At 45.6% G+C, this 23443-nt stretch overlaps 2 protein-coding genes and 1 long non-coding RNA gene across 19 annotated transcripts in view; 1 reads left to right on the top strand and 2 right to left on the bottom strand.

Annotated features, from left to right (window-relative positions):
• Window positions 1–13564, bottom strand: part of LOC126143160 (uncharacterized) — a 237725-nt gene extending 224161 nt beyond the window's left edge. Inside the window, exon 1 of the long non-coding RNA XR_007529663.1 lies at window positions 13305–13564. This is a non-coding gene — a long non-coding RNA (uncharacterized LOC126143160). The remainder of the gene's footprint in view (window positions 1–13304) is intronic.
• LOC126143123 (disks large homolog 5-like) overlaps window positions 1–23443 on the top strand; it is a 1046479-nt gene that overhangs the window by 250621 nt on the left and 772415 nt on the right. The window contains exon 4 of one of the 12 annotated variants that reach the window (XM_049915313.1): window positions 1787–2029. The exons of the other annotated variants lie outside the window; for them this stretch is intronic. Within the exon in view, the coding sequence (XP_049771270.1) occupies window positions 1787–2029 (243 nt within the window). The remainder of the gene's footprint in view (window positions 1–1786; window positions 2030–23443) is intronic. 12 annotated transcript variants of the gene reach the window in all.
• LOC126143121 (disks large homolog 5-like) overlaps window positions 1–23443 on the bottom strand; it is an 886848-nt gene that overhangs the window by 598593 nt on the left and 264812 nt on the right. The window lies entirely within an intron of this gene.

The following is a 23443-nucleotide window of genomic DNA, read 5'->3' as shown; positions in this document are numbered from 1 at the left end:
TATACTCTTTCAACTCATTCCTAATTTAACTACAAATTAACTGAGGCAGAACACAGGTAACATTTCATTTATGGCATTCACATCAGAACTATCAATATTACTGAAATTTCAACTGCTATAGCAGTAATGTGTGACAAGCTGGGAGTTTTGGTCGGACAGGAAGTGTGTTAAGATAGCCGAAGTTATGGCGACCGCTCGTGTAAAAGGGCCCTCGTAGTTCTGTTGGTACATTGTTATATATAAGTGAACCGAGCAACTGGTAACATAAGAAGAAAATTCTCTCTTGTCGTACTAATAATCCTGTGAAATTACCGTATTTACTCGAATCTAAGCCGCACTTTTTTTCCGGTTTTCGTAATCCGAAAAACCGCCTGCGGCTTAGAATCGAGTGCAAAGCAAGCGGAAGTTATGAAAAATGTTGGTACGTGCCGCCACAACTAACTTCTGCCATCGAATATATGTAGTGCTATGCAGGCATGCTTTGTAGGCACAAAGATAAATACTGGCGCCAAAACCTCTGCGTGAGTAAATAAATAAAAAAAAATAGTGGAAGACGAGCTTTTTTCTCCGCCGCGAGTTTCGACCACTGCATTTTCTTAAATTATCCAACGAAGTAAATACAAATTCCGTATTGTTCATCTTCGAATGTAGCACACTTTCAGTGTACTACGAAAATCTGACTGGCAAGACTGTTTGGGATGTTTGTCAATATGACCAACTCTATGTTCTGAATTTTTTCCTACCTGTGAGAAGAGATGGTTGCTAATAGGAACCTGATGAAATTTGAATCACATACAGTATTCTCTTCACCATAAGAATAGTATGAATATAAACATTTTGCCATGTATTCTTTTGTGTTTGCTGCTATCTCATTTAAGTCCTGTCTGTCTAAAACTACGAAACTAGAGTGAGACAACAGCAAACGCTGAAGAATATACGTATCGTGTCGTGTTTATATTCGTATTATTCTTATGTCTAATAGTGATAGTCAGAAATGAAGCACGGCAAGTGACTAGATTTTTAAATCTAAGATGACTCTAATTTGTGTGCAGAATTTGATGTAATAAAGAAGTGGCCGCAAAGATTTTCAAACAGAGAAAAATTTTCGCCTAACTCTCGTTCAGAACATGTTCTATCATACGGAGTCTATTTGAATCTTGTTGAACATTATCAAAGAAAGCAGCTGTGTAAGTAACAACAAATAGCAGTCTCTTGCCATTGTTTCGCTAATGAGATGATTCCCCTCTCTCTCTCTCTCTCTCTCTCTCTCTCTCTCTCTCTCTCTCTCTCTCTTTTTTTTTTAGAATGCGACAAACAATGCATGACACAGTGCAGTAATGCATTTTCATCTTAAGAGTGACGCAAACACCTATAACAAAGAAAACGCAAAATAAGCAAAATAAGCAATCGATTCAAACCAGACGAAGCACGTGAAAAAGGAAGGGTATCCGTATAAATACAGACGGAGCACCTGACTCATAGCAATGGCTACGTGGTAAAGCTTAACTGCTAAGCTTACGACTCGAACCAAACTACTGTAGCTGTATCATCATTTGTTTGACCTAAATTGTCTCATATTACAATGGACCAACTTTGTTTCGATTTGGAGGTGCGGCCTAAAACTTTTCCCTCCCCTTGAATTTCGAGTCTCAAATTTCATGTGAGACTTAGATTCGGGAATTTTTTTTTCCTTTATTTAGTCTCATTTTTCAGGTGTGGCTTAGATTCGAGTGCGGCTTAGATTCGAGTAAATACGGTACAATAATACTACACTCTCTGTTACTAGGAGCAGCAGTCTTCACCATCAGAAACTCCTTCCGTGGTCGAAAAATTTATAGCAGAACAGGAGGTGGTGATCGCAAAACTCGCGGAGTCTCGCATCTCGGCACCACCTGAACCGACGCCAGATGTAGGATTGTATGCTGAACTGATTGAGGCAGAAGTTCACAACGTAGCCCTGGAAAAGCAGTTGAAAGAGAATGAATCTAATATTGAACTGGCCACTGAAAGTCTGGTGCAGAATACTATGGTAAGTACTATGACACTTCCCAGATTCATTACTTTTTGTGAATAGTTCGCAAAGAAATGTGGACAGTTGTCATGTTAACAGAGCATGTTATCACCCTGTCACTGAAAATCTGAAAAAATTACTTAAATGTTTGTGCTGTTGTGGTTGTGGTCTCTAATCAAAAGATAAGTTTGATGCAGCTCTCCACAGCTGCCTATCACATGAAAGCATCTTCATTTCTAAATAACTGATGCGGACTCCATCCGTTTGAACCAGCTTATTGTAGTCATCCCTTGTTCTCTCCTACAGTTTTTACCCCTCGCACTTCCCTCCGTTAGAAAATTGACAATCCCTTCGTGCCTCAGGATGTGTTCTACCAACTGATCTGGTATTTTAGCCAAGTTGTGCCATAAATTTCTTGTTTCTCCAATTTAGTTCATTAGTTATTTGATCTGCCCATATAATCTTCCTTCTCGTCCAAACCATATTACATGTCTGCACAATGCTACACACCATATGAATATCTGCAGGAAAGAAGGAAAGACTTCCCAACCCTTAAATTTATCTTAAATCTTAGGAAACTGCTTTTTTTCCCCAAAATTTAATACTTTCTCCCAGACAAGAAACAAATTGTTTATAAACAGAAGAAATGTGTTTAGTCTTGAAATGAATACTTCAGTATATACAACACATTATTCCATTCATCCCACTACAGATGCAGTTCTTTGAAATAGGAAATGTATTGTCAATCTCATAGGAAAAGAGCATACTTCAACAACATGTTCTATCAGTATGAATGTGATACTCCTGCATCTGTTTTATGACTTGACTTCATTGCATGTAAGTGAACTAGATTGTGGCAATTTTTTGTGGAGATTATAATACCAGACCTGATCGTATCCCCAGCAAATAAAACAAATTGCATTTATACACCAAGGCAATTACTGATCGCAAACTTTCACTTGGCTGCCGGTTGTAGAATGCTGGGAGTAGAGGCTCGCATTCGGCTCGTAGCACATTGGCTGTTGCGACAAGCTCCACCTCCTTCTCATAGGACAGCCAGCTTACAGCTGCAGCTTATAAAAGAAATGGAATAAGCATCACCTTAATGTTTGAGTAATTGAAAACAGTTATTACTACAATATAAGTATTACTTCCAAAAACAATGAGGAATGTGTAGGTAGAACTAAAATCTTACAAAACTAGTTGCTTCCACTGCAGTTGTCCATGGTTGTGTCCATGCTAGTCGACAGATTCGGTGGTGCTGGATGGACACGTGTTAATGACAGTGTTGTCAACGGCAATTTTCATCACACTGATGCGCCTCCAGTAATCTTCCTCCAGCTCTCACATTTTCAACAGTAAGGTTCCCACCCTCACTGGTGATAGACTGATAGGCAGCATTGGCGAGATTTGACATGTTTCCGGCAGAGATATCCGAGGTAGCATAGTGGTTTGCAATGTGGACTCGCATTTGGCAGGACGACAGTTCAATCCTGTGTCCAGCCATCCTGATTTAGGTTTTCCAAGATTTCCCTAAATCGCTTCAGGCAAATGCCGAGGTGGTTTCTTTGAAAGGGCATGGCCGACTTCATTCCCCATCCTTTCCTAATCCGATGAGACTGATGACCTCGCTATTTGGTGCCTTCCCCCAAATCAACCCCCCCCCCCTCTCCCCCTTCTCAGCAGAGATATCCCTCATAACATTTTGTTCTCTGAATTGTCGTTTCAGTTTGGCCTGTGCAAACTCGGTTGCATTCAGATTGCAGTTGTATGGTGGCAACTAAATAAAATTTAATGAAAACAAAATATGATCCCTTTCCACAAAACAAATAATTAACAAACTTTATACTCAACACCCCTTCTGGCTGCGTTTCTGCCATTCACAAAATCAAGCTGACTCGGACATAAGTTGCAAATTCCCGTATTGCACAAACTTTCTCGTGTATACATTTGCATAGTTCTAATGAAATATCACATTCTCAGCTTATGTATGCCATTCTCGCTCCATCCCTCGATCCCTCCATCCCTCGATCCCTCCATCCCTCGATCCCTCCATCCCTCGATCCCTCCATCCCTCGATCCCTCCATCCCTCGATCCCTCCATCCCTCGATCCCTCCATCCCTCGATCCCTCCATCCCTCGATCCCTCCATCCCTCGATCCCTCCATCCCTCGATCCCTCCATCCCTCGATCCCTCCATCCCTCGATCCCTTCATCCCTCGATCCCTCCATCCCTCGATCCCTCGATCCCTCGATCCCTCCATCCCTCGATCCCTCGATCCCTCCATCCCTCGATCCCTCCATCCCTCGATCCCTCCATCCCTCGATCCCTCCATCCCTCGATCCCTCCATCCCTCGATCCCTCCATCCCTCGATCCCTCCATCCCTCGATCCCTCCATCCCTCGATCCCTCCATCCCTCGATCCCTCCATCCCTCGATCCCTCCATCCCTCGATCCCTCCATCCCTCGATCCCTCCATCCCTCGATCCCTCCATCCCTCGATCCCTCCATCCCTCGATCCCTCCATCCCTCGATCCCTCCATCCCTCGATCCCTCCATCCCTCCATCCCTCCATCCCTCCATCCCTCGATCCCTCCATCCCTCGATCCCTCGATCCCTCCATCCCTCGATCCCCCCTCCATCCCTCGATCCCCCCTCCATCCCTCGATCCCCCCTCCATCCCTCGATCCCCCCTCCATCCCTCGATCCCCCCTCCATCCCTCGATCCCCCCTCCATCCCTCGATCCCCCCCCAATCCCTCGATCCCCCCCCCAATCCCTCGATCCCCCCCCCCAATCCCTCGATCCCCCCCCCAATCCCTCGATCCCCCCCCCAATCCCTCGATCCCCCCCCCCAATCCCTCGATCCCCCCCCAATCCCTCGATCCCCCCCCCCAATCCCTCGATCCCCCCCCCAATCCCTCGATCCCCCCCCAATCCCTCGATCCCCCCCCCCCCAATCCCTCGATCCCCCCCCCCAATCCCTCGATCCCCCCCCCAATCCCTCGATCCCCCCCCCCCAATCCCTCGATCCCCCCCCCCCCAATCCCTCGATCCCCCCCCCCAATCCCTCGATCCCCCCCCCAATCCCTCGATCCCCCCCCAATCCCTCGATCCCCCCCCCAATCCCTCGATCCCCCCCCCAATCCCTCGATCCCCCCCCCAATCCCTCGATCCCCCCCCCCAATCCCTCGATCCCCCCCCAATCCCTCGATCCCCCCCCCAATCCCTCGATCCCCCCCCCCAATCCCTCGATCCCCCCCCAATCCCTCGATCCCCCCCCAATCCCTCGATCCCCCCCCCAATCCCTCGATCCCCCCCCCAATCCCTCGATCCCCCCCCCCAATCCCTCGATCCCCCCCCCCAATCCCTCGATCCCCCCCCCCAATCCCTCGATCCCCCCCCCCCAATCCCTCGATCCCCCCCCCCAATCCCTCGATCCCCCCCCCCAATCCCTCGATCCCCCCCCCAATCCCTCGATCCCCCCCCCAATCCCTCGATCCCCCCCCCAATCCCTCGATCCCCCCCCCAATCCCTCGATCCCCCCCCCAATCCCTCGATCCCCCCCCCCAATCCCTCGATCCCCCCCCCCAATCCCTCGATCCCCCCCCCCAATCCCTCGATCCCCCCCCCCAATCCCTCGATCCCCCCCCCAATCCCTCGATCCCCCCCCCAATCCCTCGATCCCCCCCCCCCAATCCCTCGATCCCCCCCCCCAATCCCTCGATTCCCCCCCCCAATCCCTCGATTCCCCCCCCCAATCCCTCGATTCCCCCCCCCAATCCCTCGATTCCCCCCCCCAATCCCTCGATTCCCCCCCCCAATCCCTCGATCCCCCCCCCAATCCCTCGATCCCCCCCCCAATCCCTCGATCCCCCCCCCCAATCCCTCGATTCCCCCCCCCAATCCCTCGATTCCCCCCCCCAATCCCTCGATCCCCCCCCCAATCCCTCGATCCCCCCCCCAATCCCTCGATCCCCCCCCCAATCCCTCGATCCCCCCCCAATCCCTCGATCCCCCCCCAATCCCTCGATCCCCCCCCCAATCCCTCGATCCCCCCCCCAATCCCTCGATCCCCCCCCCAATCCCTCGATCCCCCCCCCAATCCCTCGATCCCCCCCCCAATCCCTCGATCCCCCCCCCAATCCCTCGATCCCCCCCCCAATCCCTCGATCCCCCCCCCAATCCCTCGATCCCCCCCCCAATCCCTCGATCCCCCCCCCAATCCCTCGATCCCCCCCCAATCCCTCGATCCCCCCCCAATCCCTCGATCCCCCCCCCAATCCCTCGATCCCCCCCCCCAATCCCTCGATCCCCCCCCCCAATCCCTCGATCCCCCCCCCAATCCCTCGATCCCCCCCCCCAATCCCTCGATCCCCCCCCCCAATCCCTCGATCCCCCCCCCCAATCCCTCGATCCCCCCCCCCAATCCCTCGATCCCCCCCAATCCCTCGATCCCCCCCAATCCCTCGATCCCCCCCCCCAATCCCTCGATCCCCCCCCAAATCCCTCGATCCCCCCTCGGCTGTAGTTTCAGTTCATACAAAAGATGAATACTTTACGGTCCGTAATTCAGTTTCACAATGCCAGCGCCGTTACTGTTTGTTTTAAATAAAAGTTTGTATCTCCAGAAGTATGGAGGTTATTGATTTGAAAATTTAACACTATGGTTGTGTTATCAATAGAATTTGGTATACAAAGTATGAAATAGATTAATATTTAATAGTACTACTTAGATTCGTAGAGGGTATGAGGAATGTATTGCATGCAGCTTTAGTCAAGGACATGGCTCGCACGGCCCAGTAGCCAGAGTGTGTGAGAAACAAAATCTGCTCTCCTCATGGCTCCATGCCAAGCTACGCTTTCAATGCAAGATGACAACTCATAATACAAGGGAGGATTGAAAAGTTTCGGAATCACCACAAGAGTTCAGCACTATTACAACACATATCACATATATTCATTGGACTGTTGCCTGTAAACACGTGCCACATCAGTACTTTTGGGGAAAAAACTGTTGTGGTAATGTGGCTCTGTTGTTGTTCCTGCAAAGTAATTTGCGAAGAGTAAAAAATTGAGATTCGAGCAGTTATTAAGTACTTTGTACAGAAAGGTATGAAAGCAAAGGCATTGATGCCGATTTCCAGAATACACTGGAGGACTCTGCTTCTTCATATACAACAGTTGCCAAGTGGACAGATGAATTTACATTCGGTCAGGAGTGCTTAGATGATCCGCGCAATGGTCAGCCGAGACGTCATTACTCCAGAAATAATTGCAAAAGCACACAAATTGGTCACAGAGGATTGAAAGCGTGTGAAATTGCTCACGCTTGCCAGATGTCATCTGAAAGGGCATATCGTATTTTAACTGAAGAATTAGAAATGAAAGAATTATCTGCAAGATGGGTGCCGTGACTCTTGATGCTGGATCAAAAACGCACGAGAATGGACATATCAGAACAATGTTTGGCCTGTTTTAAGAGAAACGAACAGGATTTTTTCACCGGTTTGTGACCGCAGATGAAACTTGGGTGCACTACTATACCCCAGGAAGAAAGCAAAGGCAACTCCTTCAGGTCATGGCATTAGTGTTCTGGGAAGCAAAAGGGATCCTGTTTGTACTTGTAGATTATCTCCCCACTGGGCAAAAAGTTACTGAAGAATACTATGCTATTATCCTGGACAAATTGCAACAAAAAGACCAAGGAGGAAAGTTAGCAAGGAAGAAAGTGATCTTCCCTCAAGACAATGCGCATCCGCACACATGTACCATCACCATGGCAAAATTACACAAACTAAGGCATTAATTGTTGCCACACCTGCCTTATTCACCTGATGTAGCTCCACTGGACTTCCATATCTTACAAAAACTGAAACTTTTTCTTGGTGGATGAAGCTTCACTTTAAATGAAGAATTGATGGCCGGAATTGGCAACTGTTTTGCAGGCCTGTAGGAAACTCATTTTTGAGATGGGATCAAGGCAATGGAACATCGTTGGACCCAGTGCATTAACCTACAAGGAGACTACACTGAAAAATAACAAACATTTCACTGATGTAAGTACTTTTTTTTTCTATTTCGTTCTGAGAACTTCTCAAACTGCCCTCGTAACTTGCTGTGGTACAATCAGATGGCAATTTCTCGTTGTGCCTACTGATATGCTGTACAGTGCTGTTCACGACACAGTCCATCAACCACAGGTATTGTTGATGAGCAGCGGACATGTTGAGCATTTACAGTAATGCTGCAGGCTAAAGCAATGAACTAAAATTTGTACTGTACTGAAATTGGAATCCTGGGTTTCCTGCTCACTACGCAGACATGCTGATGTTATGCCAAAGTTGCCGCTGCTACCAGAGCTGCAGTGAATACTCTTGTAATCTCCCTCCCATATACAAATTCCAGTTCACACCTCAGCCCATTGCTATTCCACTTCTAAACTCGCGTCAGTATTGCAGAGGCTCTCCAATATTGGAATAGTGCCTTGGCAGTGAGTGAAATGGGATTAATCCTGCCTGTACATCGTGTAAGTTGATGTTTCTGCCTCAGCCTATATCATTACTGTAGATATAGGTGAGGAACATAAACTGTATGTGATTAATCTTGAGTGCTTGTTATAAAGATAATCTTTACTGAAAATTGATTGTTGTGCTAAGTATTGCTTTTATAACAATGAAAACAATTTTTGATAATGGAATGTAATTGAATAGATAAGATTTACTCGTCAACCAGTGGCAGAACACAGATGGAACACAGCATCTTTCCTTTCCATCCCGTCCGTCAAGTCTTCCCTGACACGCAGTTCTGGGTGATTTTCCCCAAATCTGTGCCTTTTCCTGGACCTCTCCAGTCCTTTTCCTTCGCCTCTCTTCCTTCCCCTTCAGCTCTTCTGCCTATAGGAGCAGCCTCTGCCTCTGAAAGCTTGCCTAGCAACCTAATTATTGCTTTTGTATCGTACAAAGTGCTATCTGTTGGTTATTTTGCACACTTTTTGGTTTCAATAAAACCCTATGTCATTTCAAGCATGTGTAAATTTTTACATCACTACCTATGTTATTTTGCGAAGTATTGAATTTTCAAGTGTTAAGACTTTTGGCTAACCCTGTATTATTAATAATTAATGTGTACTGTTCTTCTGAGTCGGCACCAATTCACGAGAGAAATCGTATATAAAATGATAAAAACATGTCACTGAACAATTATTACTGTCAGTCGTGACTAATGCGTGTGGCCAGTGGTTGAAAATACTGCTACAGTTGTAAGAGTCTTTTATTTAACACACGACCAGTTTTGAGCTATTAATATGCCCATCTTCAGTTGTCGTACTGGAAACAGTAAGAGACTGGAAATAATTTTTACACTCGGAAAACGCACAAAGAAAACAAAAAATCCATAAATTTAAAAACTGGCGGTCGGGCTAGGTGCCGCGAAACGTAAATCGGTGCCAAAGTGACGTCGGGCAGCACTACGGAAGACTGCCCGGGTAAAGAAATGTGTAAATAATACCGGAACACTTACGCTCGGTACTGTGACCCCGAGGGCCGTGTCGGACGAGTAGAAGACGTGGTGTGCTTCCGATGGGCGCAGGTAATACGTTACATAAATTTTATGTCACAGCTTCCACTCAGTTTTACTACAGTTCTGTGCTGCCTCGGTCGACATCTTTCTTTACCGTGCGTAATGCACTGTTAACATTTTTTGTGTAATGTTTTTTAATGTAAATCACCAATTCAGATTGGGAATGGCCGGGCTAGTGGTCTCGCGTTCTTCTTCCCGCCAATAGATGGCAGTACCTCTGCCACTCTGGTTTACCAGTTTGCTTCCTCCTTCGTGCCTGCTCTACTCCGAGCTCTGCACTCGTTGGTAGCACACCGCACCTTGTACTTGCCACTGTGGCTCTCGGAGTCACTGCACCGAGTGTAAGTGTTCTGGTATTCTGTGCATATTTCTTTACCCGGGCAGTCTTCCGTAGTACTGTCTTGTGTCACTTTGGCATTGACTTAGGTTTCACAGCACCTGGCCCAACCAACAATTTATAAATGTTTCCAAATTTATGGATTTTTATGTTTGCTGCTTGTAAAAATTACCTCCTATAACTTCCTATTTTCAGTAAGACACCTGAAGACGGGCGTATAAGAGCCCGAAAGTGGTCGTGTGTTAAATAAAACGACCTTGCAACTGTGGCAGTATTTTCAGCCTCTGGTATAATTCTCAGTTGTGGATGTTCCTCCGACAGGATTGATTGTAGTTCGTGTGGATTAAGTTTTGAGAACAAGAGTCGGTAATATTTAGTATCGATATATTTTAGGTCGGCACCGTAACTGGCGAGCTTTTAAAATTACCGTAGTTTTACAGGATTGTGCTATCTGACTACGAAATTGTTCCACTTGACCTCCTGTAGGCATTACCGGAAACGTGCAGTGGTGTTACAGTAAACAACTAGAGTTGTGATTAAGGAAAGTGCATCACACTGTGAATTGCTTTAAGACAGTTGTGCATATACTGTCAAGTGGTTCAGCATGTCCTCACAAAATATCACGGTGAGATCTCGTGATAAGCTGACTACAGTGCCGTCACCCTCAGGTGCAATAATATTGTTTGACTAATACTACTGATAAGGTTGTAGATTGACTGTTTAGTGGGCAGTGACAGCTGTCCTTATACCAGGGATGTTGCAGCTGTGTCAGATATTTAGCACGGTAGCTGGAAAGAAAGCAAATCAATTTGTAATTATATACTTGAATTTTTTGCAATGTAAATGTTCTGTCCATTTTCAGCACGCATTATCAGATTCAGCAGACATAGAAGTTGTAAGAGAATGGGCAAAGCTTCAAGTTACGAGACAGACTAGTGATATAGTCTGCCGTTCACTGAAGGAAATCATTTCGGCTGGTAGCTCACTTCGTTGCGACAGAGACTTTCTCCGTGTTGTTCTACTTGATGCTGAAAAGAAACTAATGCACTTGATGAAAGATATGTAAGTATTAGCTTTTGTCCTACATACACATTACATATGTAAGCTGAAATAATATACCATTGGACATATGCAGTGCATAGTTCTAGTAAGTAACTACTAAAGCACTGAGTGGTCTGTATTTCCAAATACTTACTTCTATTCTTTCAAAGTGTTGTTGTTGTTGTTGTTGTTGTTGTTGTTGTTGTTGTTGTTGTTGTTGTTGTTGCCGCAGTCTTCAGTCCAGAGACTGGTTTGATGCAGCTCTCCATACTGCTCTATCCTACGCAACCGTCGTCATCTCTGAGTAACTACTGCAACCTACATCCTTCTGCGATTTTTACCCTCCATGCTTCCCTCCAATACTAAATTAGTGATCCTGTGATGCCTCAGAAGGTGTCCTACCAACCGATCCCTTCTTCTAGTCAGGTTGTGCCACAAATTTCTCTTCTCCCCAATTCTATTCAGTACCTCCTCATTAGTTACGTGATATACCCACCTAATCTTGAGCATTCTTCTGTAGCACCACATTTCGTAGGCTTCTATTCTCTTTTTGTCTAAACTATTTATTGTCCATGTTTCACCTCCGTACATGGCTACACTCCATACGAATATTTTCAGGAAAAAAGACTTCCTGACACTTAAATCTGTACCGATGTTAACAAATTTCTCTTCTTCAGAAACACTTCCCTTGCCATTGCCAGTCTACATTTTATATCCTCTCTATTTTGACCATTGTCAGTTATTTTGCTCCGCAAATAGCAAAACTCATCTACCACTTAGTGTCAAGTTTCCTAGTCTAATTCCCTCAGCATCACCTGATTTTATTCGACTAAACTCCATTATCCTTGTTTCGCTTTTGTTGACGTTAATCTTAAATCATCCTTTCAAGACACTGTCCATTCCGTTCAGCTGCTCTTCCAGGTCCTTTGCTGTCTCTGACAGAATTACAATGTCATCTGTGAACCTTAAAGTTTTTATATCTTCTCCATGGATTTTAATACCTACTCCGAATTTTTGTTTCCTTTACTGCTTGCTCAATATACAGATTGAATAACATTGGGGATAGGTTACAACCCTGTCTCACTCCCTTCCCAACCACTACTCCCCTTTCATGCCCTTAGACTCTTATAACTGCCATCTGGTTTCTGCACAAATTGTAAAAGCCTTTTGCTCCCTGTATTTTACCACGGCCACCTTCAGGATTTGAATGAGTATTCCAGTCAACATTGTCAAAAGCTTTCTCTAAGTGTAAAAATGCTAGAAATGTAGGTTTGCCTTTCCTTAACTTATCTTCCGAGATAAGTCGTAGGGTCAGTATTGCCCCCCCCTCTCTCTCTCTCTCTCTCCCTCCCTCTCTCTTCATCCACTGTGCTGCTACCTCTGGTTGTTACGGGAGGTGGAGGGTAAAGTGTTGTCGCTCCGTCAACAGTGTTGCCATTCTTATTACTCCAGTTACACTGCTTATGAAATCTAGAAGAAATCAAAGGTGAGAGTCTATTTGCACCAGTGCCGATACTTTTGAATTTATTCACCATTCCTGCTGAATAGACGGCAAATGTTAGATTTGGGATGATGTCGTGCACTTGAGTAATCCAGTGCCTGTAAATATTGAAATATTCAACTTTTTAGCTTCTTGTGATTCCTTGTAAGGTCTACTGTATCATTACTCCTTTCAATACTTATTCCCATGTTAGCCATAATGGGGGGAATTGAGTATGGTTTGTAATAGACAGCATTTAACTAACTCACAAACACCTGTATATTTTATACTGTGTATTTTTCATGTAGATTTTACAAAATACTGCTCCATTTTCTCAAACAGAGATTTGTACCTCACACAACTGTTTGTCCCAACCAGAGAAGGGACTGTCTAAAAAAGTAACAGAAAAATCATGGAAATTTGCTTTTTATTTTGCAGTACTGATTCTGACATATCAATGATTATACTGGTTGTTACATAAAACTGCAGTTGTTCTGTAATAAGTACATGCTGATTCTTAGTCTTTGGAATGACCTTTTTCACAAAATTCCTATCATGTACTAAGCAACATCACATGTTTAAATAGTGATCAGATATTAAAATACATTTACAGCAGTCTTCAAAAGTTACAGAAATCAGATAAGCTACACACAGTCCCCACAGTCTCAATGTGATCAGAGAATGGAAACGTGGTCCAAGTAGTCTGTGTTCTTATCATCTTTGAAACTGACTAAGTTCAACCGTGGGTGATTTTAAAGCACCTGTAATACATTCAATAATGGTGACGTTGGTTTATCTGTCAATTCTCTACAAGCTCTTGCAAATACATATACTTCCTAATCCAAGATACTTACCTGCTATAAACTTCCAGCTTCATTTCACATTCTGATACATCACTGGTACATGTGGACAGGTAGGCATCATATTTCTGTGTGTTTGTGGCACAGACAATACAATAGTGTACGTGATTAGGTCCCTTAGCTGACAAAACTGGGAAGCTGCCACATCATAGTATAGGCACAACTGTTGTGGCATGACCAAAGATGTTGAGTCTGATCTGTGGGTGACCAATGATATCAGGTAAGCTATTGGTGCAATATTCACTGACATATATTTGTTATTCTCACTTGTGCTATCTTATTAAAAGTAGAGGATCGAAACTCTTACATCATAAGACATGCTGCATGTAATATTAGAAACTACAGTACAAAGTCCATCTACAGAAAATTATGTTGGGCTTCTTAATGAGGTGTGCCAGTCAGTGTATAAAATGAAATAATACTGATGTAGTAACAAATGGTATGACCCGCCAGGTTAGCAGAGAGTGCTAATGCGCTGCTTCCTGGGCTCAGGTAGACGCACCAGCCCCAGATCGAATCTGCCCAACGGATTAACGATGAGGGCTGGTGTGCCAGCGAGCCTGGATGTGGTTTTTAGGAGGTTTTCCACATCCCTCTAGGTGTAAACCAGACTGGTCCCCACGACCCACCTCAGTTAAGACACGCAGACATTTGAAACGTGTTTGCACTCATTCATGATTTACACTAGATGCAGACATCTGGGGTACACTGATTGTGTCCTGGGAGGGGGGGGGGGGGGGGGGGGGTTACGGGGTGGCGGCAGGAAGAGCCTCCGGCCAAATCAGATAGTCAGCACTCCAACTCTGTGAAAGGTGCGGGACAAGGTGCAAGCAATACTAAGTAACAAATGGTACATTAGAACCAGTTACAAATTTTATATACCATAGCCAGTACAGTTATTTCAACAATATATGACAGTACCGATGTTGGAATCTACAGGTGTTGTCTGAGGGAGGGGGACCTACTTTAGATTGCCTGTATGAGGAATCTAAATTACTGTAAAAGTCAATGCAGAAAGAAAGTATTAGCTACTGTTTTGTGGAAGATAGCCTCATTTACAGCTTATATTTGAAAGTCTTGTAGTATCAGCTGATTCATAGCTCTTACATGATGTCATGTTACATGTACAAATGTAACATTCATTGTCTAAAAATATGCCGGGCATAGACGTGGGGCATATTAGTCACACTAAAAGCTAAAATCTCCATTGGTAAATTATTAACAGGAGGATCATATTTTCCTCAAAACTGTAGCTACTACTTCCATTTCGCATAAAGTTGTTGTTATAAGCTTTAATCGCCAATAATTGCGTGGATATTCAAACACACTCACTTGGAAACAATAGCTGGTTACATGACAACAACTCAGTCTCTCTCATTCGACTGCCGTGCCGTGCCGTGACACGCGGCCAGCGCCGTTCGTAGCTAGGTGGCGCTCCCACGCTCAGCCGAGTTGCGGAGCGCCTCTATCACCATTTGCGCGTGCTGTCATGGCGGCACTGTTAAATGTCGTGGCACTGTCACAACACTTTTCTCCCCTTGAAAAAACACTCACTTCCTTGGAGACATGGACAGTGAGGAGACATCCGTGGCCTCTTGTGAGGCCCCGAGAACATCCCACGGAGAGACACGAGAGTATGGTCGAAAATGTCCAGGACGGAAGCTCGTCCGTGGAACGTGCCTCCTGGACGAGATGATGGGTGAAAACTCCGGAGCAGCATCCGTAGGTGTCGTGGACCTGGGGGTGTGCTCCAGCGAGATGGGTCCCGGAGAAGGCGGCGTATTCGGAAGCGGTAGAGACGTCGGCTGCATAAACACGTACGGTAGATCGGCAGCAGCTACAGGACTGGCTTCTCGGGCTGGTGGAGGCGAAGGAAGGGGCGGTGGCACCGGCGTGGCCACCACTCGTGGGCGCATCTGGTCGTAATGGCGAACAACCGTGCCGTCGTCCGTACATATTTCACAAAGCCGGTGGCCGCAAAGAGCCTTGACCACCCCTGGAATCCATTTAGGGCGAGATCCGTACCCTCGTGCCCACACGTCGGCACCCACCGAGTATTTTCCCGCACTAGGGGACACAGCACAAGGCCTGACAGGGTGAAGCAGGTGCAGTAGAGTGCGCGGTTGGCGGCCGTGCAAGAGTTCAGCAGAGGCGTGAAGCGATAAGAACTCAGAAATTGCAGCAGAGCGTCATCTGTGGAAAAATCACTAAGGAATTTTTTCATCTGGCTTTTGAAAGTGCGGACAAGGCGCTCGACCTCCCCATTCGATTGCGGATGGAAGGGCGGTGCTGTAACATGACGAATCCCTTGTCCAGTACAAAAATCACGGAAGGTCTGCGAAGAGAACTGAGGGCCATTGTCCGTGACGATCGTGGATGGAAGACCTTCTAGCGCAAAGATTTTGGTCAAAGCCAGCGTCGTCGCCGCAGTGGTGGGTGACGGATACCGAACAACAAATGGAAACTTCGAGACGGCGTCGATCAACAGTAGCCAATAAGTACCGAGGAAGGGGCTGGCAAAGCCAGCGTGCACCCGTTCCAATGGCTGCGCCGGATCAGGCCACGGAGAGGGCATTGTACGAGGTGCAGCCAGTCGTTGAGCACACTGACCACACGCAGCAATCGTGTGGGCGATGTCCAAATCAATACCGGGCCAATAAACGTGCCTGCGGGCCAGGGACTTAGTCCGAGAAATCCCCCAATGGCCTTCATGCAATAGTTTGAGAACATCTTTGCGAAGAGAGGCTAGCACCATGACCCGTGGAGACGCGCCATCCGTGGCCAGAACACCACCACCATCACGAACAGATGAAGGTGCAAGGCATGGTAGTTGCGAAGGGGATCCGATGCCCGGCCTTTGGTCCTGTCCGGCCAACCCCGTTGAACAAAACCGATCACCTGACGCAGGACCAGGTCCTGCGCAGTACCTGACGCGACCTGCGAACCTGTAAGTGGAAAACCCTCGACCGCACGACGTTCTTCCTCATCAATGTGGAAACAGAGTAGTTCATCACGATCGAAAACCGGGTCGGGGCCCATCGGCAATCACGACAATGCATCAGCGTTGGTGTGCTAGGCCGTGGGGCGATAGTGAATCTCATAGTGAAAACGAGAAAAGTATAAGGCCCAACGTTGCAGGCGGTGAGCTGCCTTATCCGGAAGCGTTGCCGATGGGCTGAACAGAGAGAGACTAGCGGCTTGTGGTCGGTGATGAGGTGAATCTTAGAACCATAAAAAAAAAAAGCGCTGAACTTTTATAGAGCATAATGATAGCGAGCGCCTCCTTTTCGATTTGAGAGTAACGCCGTTGTGCATCGTTGAGGGTCTTGGAAGCATAGGTGATGGGTCGTTCCGACCCATCCTCATACCGATGGGCGAGAACAGCCCGTAGGCCATACTGTGATGCGTCAGTCGCCAGAACCAAGTGCTGACACGGACAGAATGTGGCAAGACAAGGCGCCGACTGCAAATGAGCCTTCAGGCGGACAAAAGCCTGCTCACACTCGTCGGACCAACAGAAAGGGACGTTTTTGCGTAACAGCTGATCAGAGGATGAGCTACCGCCGCTGCGGATGGATTGAATTTGTGATAATAAGCAATCTTGCCTAGAAACGCCTGAAGTTCTTTGACCGTAGACGGCCGGAGTAGAGGGTTAATGGTCGCAACGTGCTGACGTAGAAGACGTATACCCTCACGGGACAAGTGGAAACCAAGATATACAATGGAGGGTTGGACGAACTGTGACTTGTCCAGATTGCACTTCAACCCAGCCGAATGCAAAACCCGAAACAGTGAACGCAAATTGCGAAGGTTCTCCTCAGTGGAGGCCCCCGTAACAACAATGTCATCCAGATAGTTGATGCAGCCGGGAACGGAAGCCGTGAGCTGTTCCAAAAACCGCTGAAAAATGGCCGGCACGCTAACGACGCCAAATGGTAATCGCTGGTACTGATACAACCCACAAGGAGTGTTGATGACGAGAAATTCCTTGGAAGAAGCATCCAACGGCAACTGATGGTACGCCTCCGATAAGTCAAGTTTGGAAAAGAGCTGGCCCCCAGTGAGCTTGGTAAATAACTCCTCAGGACGGGGAAGAGGATAAGTGTCAGTGAGGCTCTGAGCGTTGACAGTGGCTTTAAAATCGTCACACAATCGCAGACTCCCGTTGGGTTTAGAAACCACCACGATTGGCGATGCCCATTCGCTGGAGGTAACAGGAAGGAGAATCCCTGAAGCTGTTAACCTGTCTATCCCAACCTCGACAGGTGCACGCAACGCCACCGGAATAGGGTGTGCCCGGAAAAAATTAGGGCGAGCTGTAGGTTTAAGAGTAATGTGGGCTTTAAAATCCTTGGCACGACCCAGACCAGCAGAGAACACGGACGGAAATTCGGAACACAATCCATCCAGCTGTTGATACGGAATATCCTCAGAGATGAGGTGCTCATCATCATCAACGGAGAACCCGAACAACTGGAAAGAATCATAACCGAACAGGTTTTCAGTGCCCGCATGATCCACCACATAAAACGTGAGGGGCCTAACAACAGACTTGTAGGCAGTGGAAGCATCGAACTGGCCAACGATAGGAATTTTCTGTTTATTATAAGTTCTCAGATTTCGCGTAACTGGAGACAAGGGAGGGGAGCCCAACTCCAAATACGTGCGAGAATTAATGAGAGTTACTGCAGAGCCAGTGTCCACTTGCATGCGAATGTCTTTATCCAGAACACGAACAGTAACAAACAACTTATTTGTTTGAGAAAGCACACAGTTAACATCCGTGTCCGATGCCTCGTCCTCGTCGACAGGAACTTTAGGGGACCGACATACAGAAGCAATGTGGCCTTTTTTCCTACACGAATTACATGTGGCCCAACGTTTCGGACACGTGGCCCCATCATGCTGTGCGAAACAACGTGGACGAGAAGGAAGTGCGGAACGAACCTGTTTCTGCGGTTGCTGTTTTCGCTGCGAGCGTCGCGGCCCAACGCGACATTGTTTACGTGAGTGAACCGCCGCCACATCTTCGTTCCCCTGTGAAACAGGCAAATTGTCCGTGTCGAAAGTTGACTGTACAGACGTTCAATCCCGTCTCCAGCCATCCTGATTTAGGTTTTCCGTGATTTCCCTAAATCGTTTCAGGCAAATGCTGGGATGGTTCCTTTGAAAGGGCACGGCCGATTTCCTTCCCAATCCTTCCCTAACCCGAGCTTGCGCTCCGTCTCTAATGACCCCGTTGTCGACGGGACGTTAAACACTACCCACCACCACCTTTACTGTACAGCGCCTCCGTCACACCACACGTCTATTTGCGCGCCAGCAGTGTGATCCACTTCAAAGGATTGAGCGATGCTTAGAACTTCAGACAGTGACGGGTTTGGCAGTTGTAGGGCACGTTGTCTAACTTCTTTATCAGGAGCAAGCCCTAGAATAACATCCCTAACCATTGAATCAGCATAAGACTCGTGTTGAGTGTCCGTGACAAACTGACTCAGACCGTGTAGTTCCGCCACCCGAGCCCGGTAAGATTGATTGGGCTGTTTACGACCCCGGTAGAACGCCACGCGGGCGGCAACGATGTGGGTGTTTCTGCGGTAATAGTTAGACAATAAGTCACACATTTCCTGGAGGGACAGAGAGGCAGGTTCCCGCAGAGGGGCTAACTGAGATAGCAGCTGATAGATCCGTGGGGGAATCCAAGATAGAAATAACGAATTAAACATAGGAGTGTCGACAACACCGAAAGCCGAGAAGTGTTGCCGCAAACGCTTCTCATAATCCTCCCAGTCTTCAGCGGCCTCGTCGTAAGGAGGGAACGGAGGCGGAGAAGAGGAAGACAGACGATGAGTAAGCGACGTCGACAACACCTGAACAGCAGCCGTCAACTGTGTTTGCTGTTCAATGAGTGCTTGCATAAGCTGTTCCGTGTCTGCCCCGTCACGAACACACAAATCCACAACGCAGTGAAAATATCCGACCTCGTCGCCAAAAAGTGTTATAACCTTTAATCACCAATAATTGTGTGGATATTCAAACACACTCACTTAGAAACAATAGCTAGTTACACGATAACAACTCAGTATCTCTCATTCGACTGCCGTGCTGTGACATGCGGCCGGCGCCGTTCGTAGCTAGGTGGCGCTCCCGCGTTCAGCCGAGTTGCGGAGCGCCTCTATCGCCGTTTGCGCGTGCTGTCGTGGTGGCACTGTTCAATGTCGTGGCACTGTCACAACAGTTGTAGTGTGGTTTAGGTGGTCCGTACAGGCAATCCAAAGTAGGTCCCTTCTTCACATAACACTTGCAGGTTCCAATATCTGTACTGTAATATATTGTTGAAATGACTAATGACATGGTGCAACCAACTATGGTTTTCCTGTTTCATTATAACACTGCATGGTGAAAAAAGATTCACCTACTGTGTGTGTGTGTGTGTGTGTGTGTGTGTGTGTGTGTGTGTGTGTGTGTTTGAGGGAGCGAGAGATATTTATTTTAATACATCAGTATTATTTTATTTCCTAAACTTACTGGCACACCTCATTAAAAGGCTTCTGTGGTTGGACTGTACCACAATTTCTAATATTACACGTGACATAATATCTGATGTAAGAGTTTCAATCCTTTACTTCCAACAAGATAGCATGTGAGAGAATAACAAGCTTATGCCAGTGAATATTCCACCAGTACCTTACTTAATGTTATTGACCATCCACAGATAAGATCGTAAACATCTTCAGTCATACCATAACAGTTGTACCTATACTATGACATAGCTAAAGGACGTTATCACATACATTGTTGTATTGCCTTTCTGCCACATACGCACCAAAATAAGAAGCATACCTGTTCACATGTATCGACAATGTATTGGAGTGTGAAAAGAAGCTGGAAGCATAAGATATGTAAATAACTTGGGTTATAAAGTGTATGTATGTGCAAGATCTTGTCAACAATTGACGTATAAACCAATGTCACCATTTCTGAACGTGTTATGGGTGCTTGAACATGACCCAAGGATAATAAAAAGAATACAGTCTACTCGGACCATGTTTTCATGCTCAAAACACTGGACTGAGTTTACCCTCTTCAAAACAACAAACTGTGGAGCTCTGATTGTGTGCCTCTTCCTGTTGGCGTGGCCAGCAATGCAACATAACCAAAAAAAGGTTCATGCAGACATAAGATCAGCTGTGCAAGATGTCTTTAGTGCTTTTGAAAGTGAAACCTGCATTGCCAGTTTGTCAAAGGATAAGTTTTGGTCCTGTGTGAAATCCACCAATGGATCAAATTTATCATTTGTAGATAGCAACTGCACAAAAATGGAAGATGGAAAAATTCTAGAGTTAGAAACAGTTACTCAGATCACATGTTCTCCACATTCACTTCCGTGCACACATTGACATATATGCATGTGACACGTGTAAGCAGGAGTGTTTGTGGAATGGAAAACTAAGAGTCAGGAGGAGGGGGCGAGGGTCCAGTGGACATTATGAAACAACTATTAGATAATACCTGTAGCCTCTCTTAAAGTAGTTGATGACAGACCTGTGGAACAATGAAAAACCTGTGATTACACACACACACACACACACACACACACACACACACACACACACACACACACACACACACACAAAATAAATATACATAATCTCCTGAATATTTATATCACTAACCTCAGTTTGTTGATTAATTATGGATCATGTTTCCCACGTATGACTTTCTGGAAATGAATATGTTGTCAGTGACTGTACATCCTCTAACACACAGTAAACAACTGTTTTTCGATATCTGAAGGAGCATGAGAAAATTATCATTTCCATAATTTTAGGGGGCTCCGGACAGGTTGATATCTTAATTTCCATCCCCCCCCCCCCCCCCCCCCGCCCCCCCCTCTAGTCATGGTCTACAGAATTTACCATTCCCAATAATAAATAAAACACGTATTATCTCCTTAGTTCTGGTTTATTCATTTGTTTCAACAAAACATTGTGCGAGTAACCATGTATACGAGGGGCATTTGAAAAGTCTGTGCATAAATAAAAGCTACTTATGTGTTTGGCGTAAACCTTTGTTTTTCGAAATAGTCTCCTTTTAGACTTATGCACTTCATCCAATGTGATTATAATTTGTTGATCCCTTCCGAATAATAGGAATTATCCGTATGCAAAACAGCTATTAGTTCCTGCAATCACCTCCTCGTTTCAATAAAATCATTGTCCTGCCAGCTATTTCTTCAAATTGGGGAACAAATAGTAGTCTGGAGAATAGGGGGGATGTGAAATGAGTTGGAATCCTATTTCCATTAATTTTGTGACCACTACTGCTGAGGTGTGTGAAGGTGTATTGTCGTGATAAAAAAGGACTTTTTTGTGGTCCAATTGTCAGCGTTTTTCTTGCAGCTCGGTTTTCAAACAGTCCAATAATGATGAATAATATGCACCTGTAATAGTTTTACCTTTTCCAGATAGTCGAATCCCAAAAGACAGTCGCCATAACCTTTCCGGCCGAAGGAATGGTCTTTGCCTTTTTTGGTGCAGATTCTCCCTTGGTAACCCATTGTTTAGATTGTTGTTTGAGCTCAGGAGTATAGTAATGTATCCATGTTTCATCCACAGTGATGAAACGACAGTTATTCCTGTGGATTCTTCCTGAACGGCTGCAAATCATCCTTGCAATGCTTCGCACAATTCAGTTTTTGGTCAAGCGCGAGCAATCGCTGAACCAATCTTGTGGATAGCTTTCTCATGTCCAAATATTTATGCAAAATAATATGTACCCATTCATTTGAGATGCCCACAGCACTAGCAATCTCACGCACCTTATCTCTTCTGTCATCCATCACCATATCATGGATTTTATCAATGATTTCTGGAATTGTAACCTCCACAGGGCATCCAGAATGTTCAGCATCACTTGTGGCCATATGGCCACTCTGAAAATTTTGGAACCCCTTATAAACTGTTCTAATCAAAGGTGCAGAGTCACAGCAGTGTTTATCAAGCTTCTCTTCAGTCTCCTGAGGTGTTTTGCCTTTCATAAAGTAATGTTTAATCACCACACGAAATTTTTTTGTCCATTTGTTTGACAATGACTCCACTTCCTTGATTCACGCGAATGTCAAACACAAAGAAATAGACCAATATGGCTGAAAAGATACTACTAACTGAACATGACCTCGATACGGGCCAGTGGTGCCATCTCTTGGACTTTGCACGGACTTTTCAGATGCCCCTCGTATGTAATAGTTCTCAGATTGAAATTTGATTTTTGAATCCCCCACCTCTGAGAGCAATTATTTAGGAGGTAGTGATTCAGTAGCTTTCAAAACACTTGAGGAAGAGAAGCTACGTGGAGAAAACGTAACGATCACCAAGCAGGAGTGCAAAAAAGCAAATGGGTATGAGGCTATGAGGACTGAAAACTGCATATAAGGGAAAGAAATTGGAAGATGGCTGACGATTAGATGGTAAGAATAGACATGAAAAAATCTGTCAAGGAAAGAATTCAAAACTATTATGGCATAGCAGTAGCATAGAAGATATTAGAAAAGCTGTGTGGGCAGTTTTGTTTCACCTCTTCAAGAGACAATAAACCCAGTCATAGGCCTTCCAGAAAGTGATTGTATTTACAAACCAGCTATTTCTTTTGCAAGTAGAAATCTTGAAAGAAACTTCCAAGGATTTGTCAGATGTAAATCCACTGACGAAAATCACTCCCAAAATCCTAACGAGTCCACGAACAGTGTAATCTGGGAGAGAATTCCCGAGAGTTTTGGTGGCAATCGGTATACTGCATTTTGGTGTCTTGGATGCAGTGACAACATTCAGTGAAGGAAATGTTGCAAGATATGAAGTACTGAAAAGGCTGCTTGAAACCTTTGGTCATTTTGCAGTAAAACAAATGTTAAATTTAGATAAAGAAAGGCTTTTTGTGTCTGAGAACTGTTTGAGACTTTGAAACAATGGCAAGACAGGGAGGAAAAAGGATATTGCAAGATGAAATGGAAGAGGATGCAGACAACCCAATGTATGGAGCTGGGAGGCATTGACAACTTTAATGGCTGTTTTCTGTAAGTTGTATTTTTCAAGAAAAAAGTGTACTTTCTTAGTTTCTATTAACCAGAATTTGTT

Source organism: Schistocerca cancellata, unplaced genomic scaffold (genome assembly GCF_023864275.1).
Source record: "Schistocerca cancellata isolate TAMUIC-IGC-003103 unplaced genomic scaffold, iqSchCanc2.1 HiC_scaffold_782, whole genome shotgun sequence".
NCBI lineage: Eukaryota > Metazoa > Arthropoda > Insecta > Orthoptera > Acrididae > Schistocerca > Schistocerca cancellata.
Note: the sequence above shows the minus strand (reverse complement) of the source record. Positions and strands in the feature narration are given on the sequence as shown.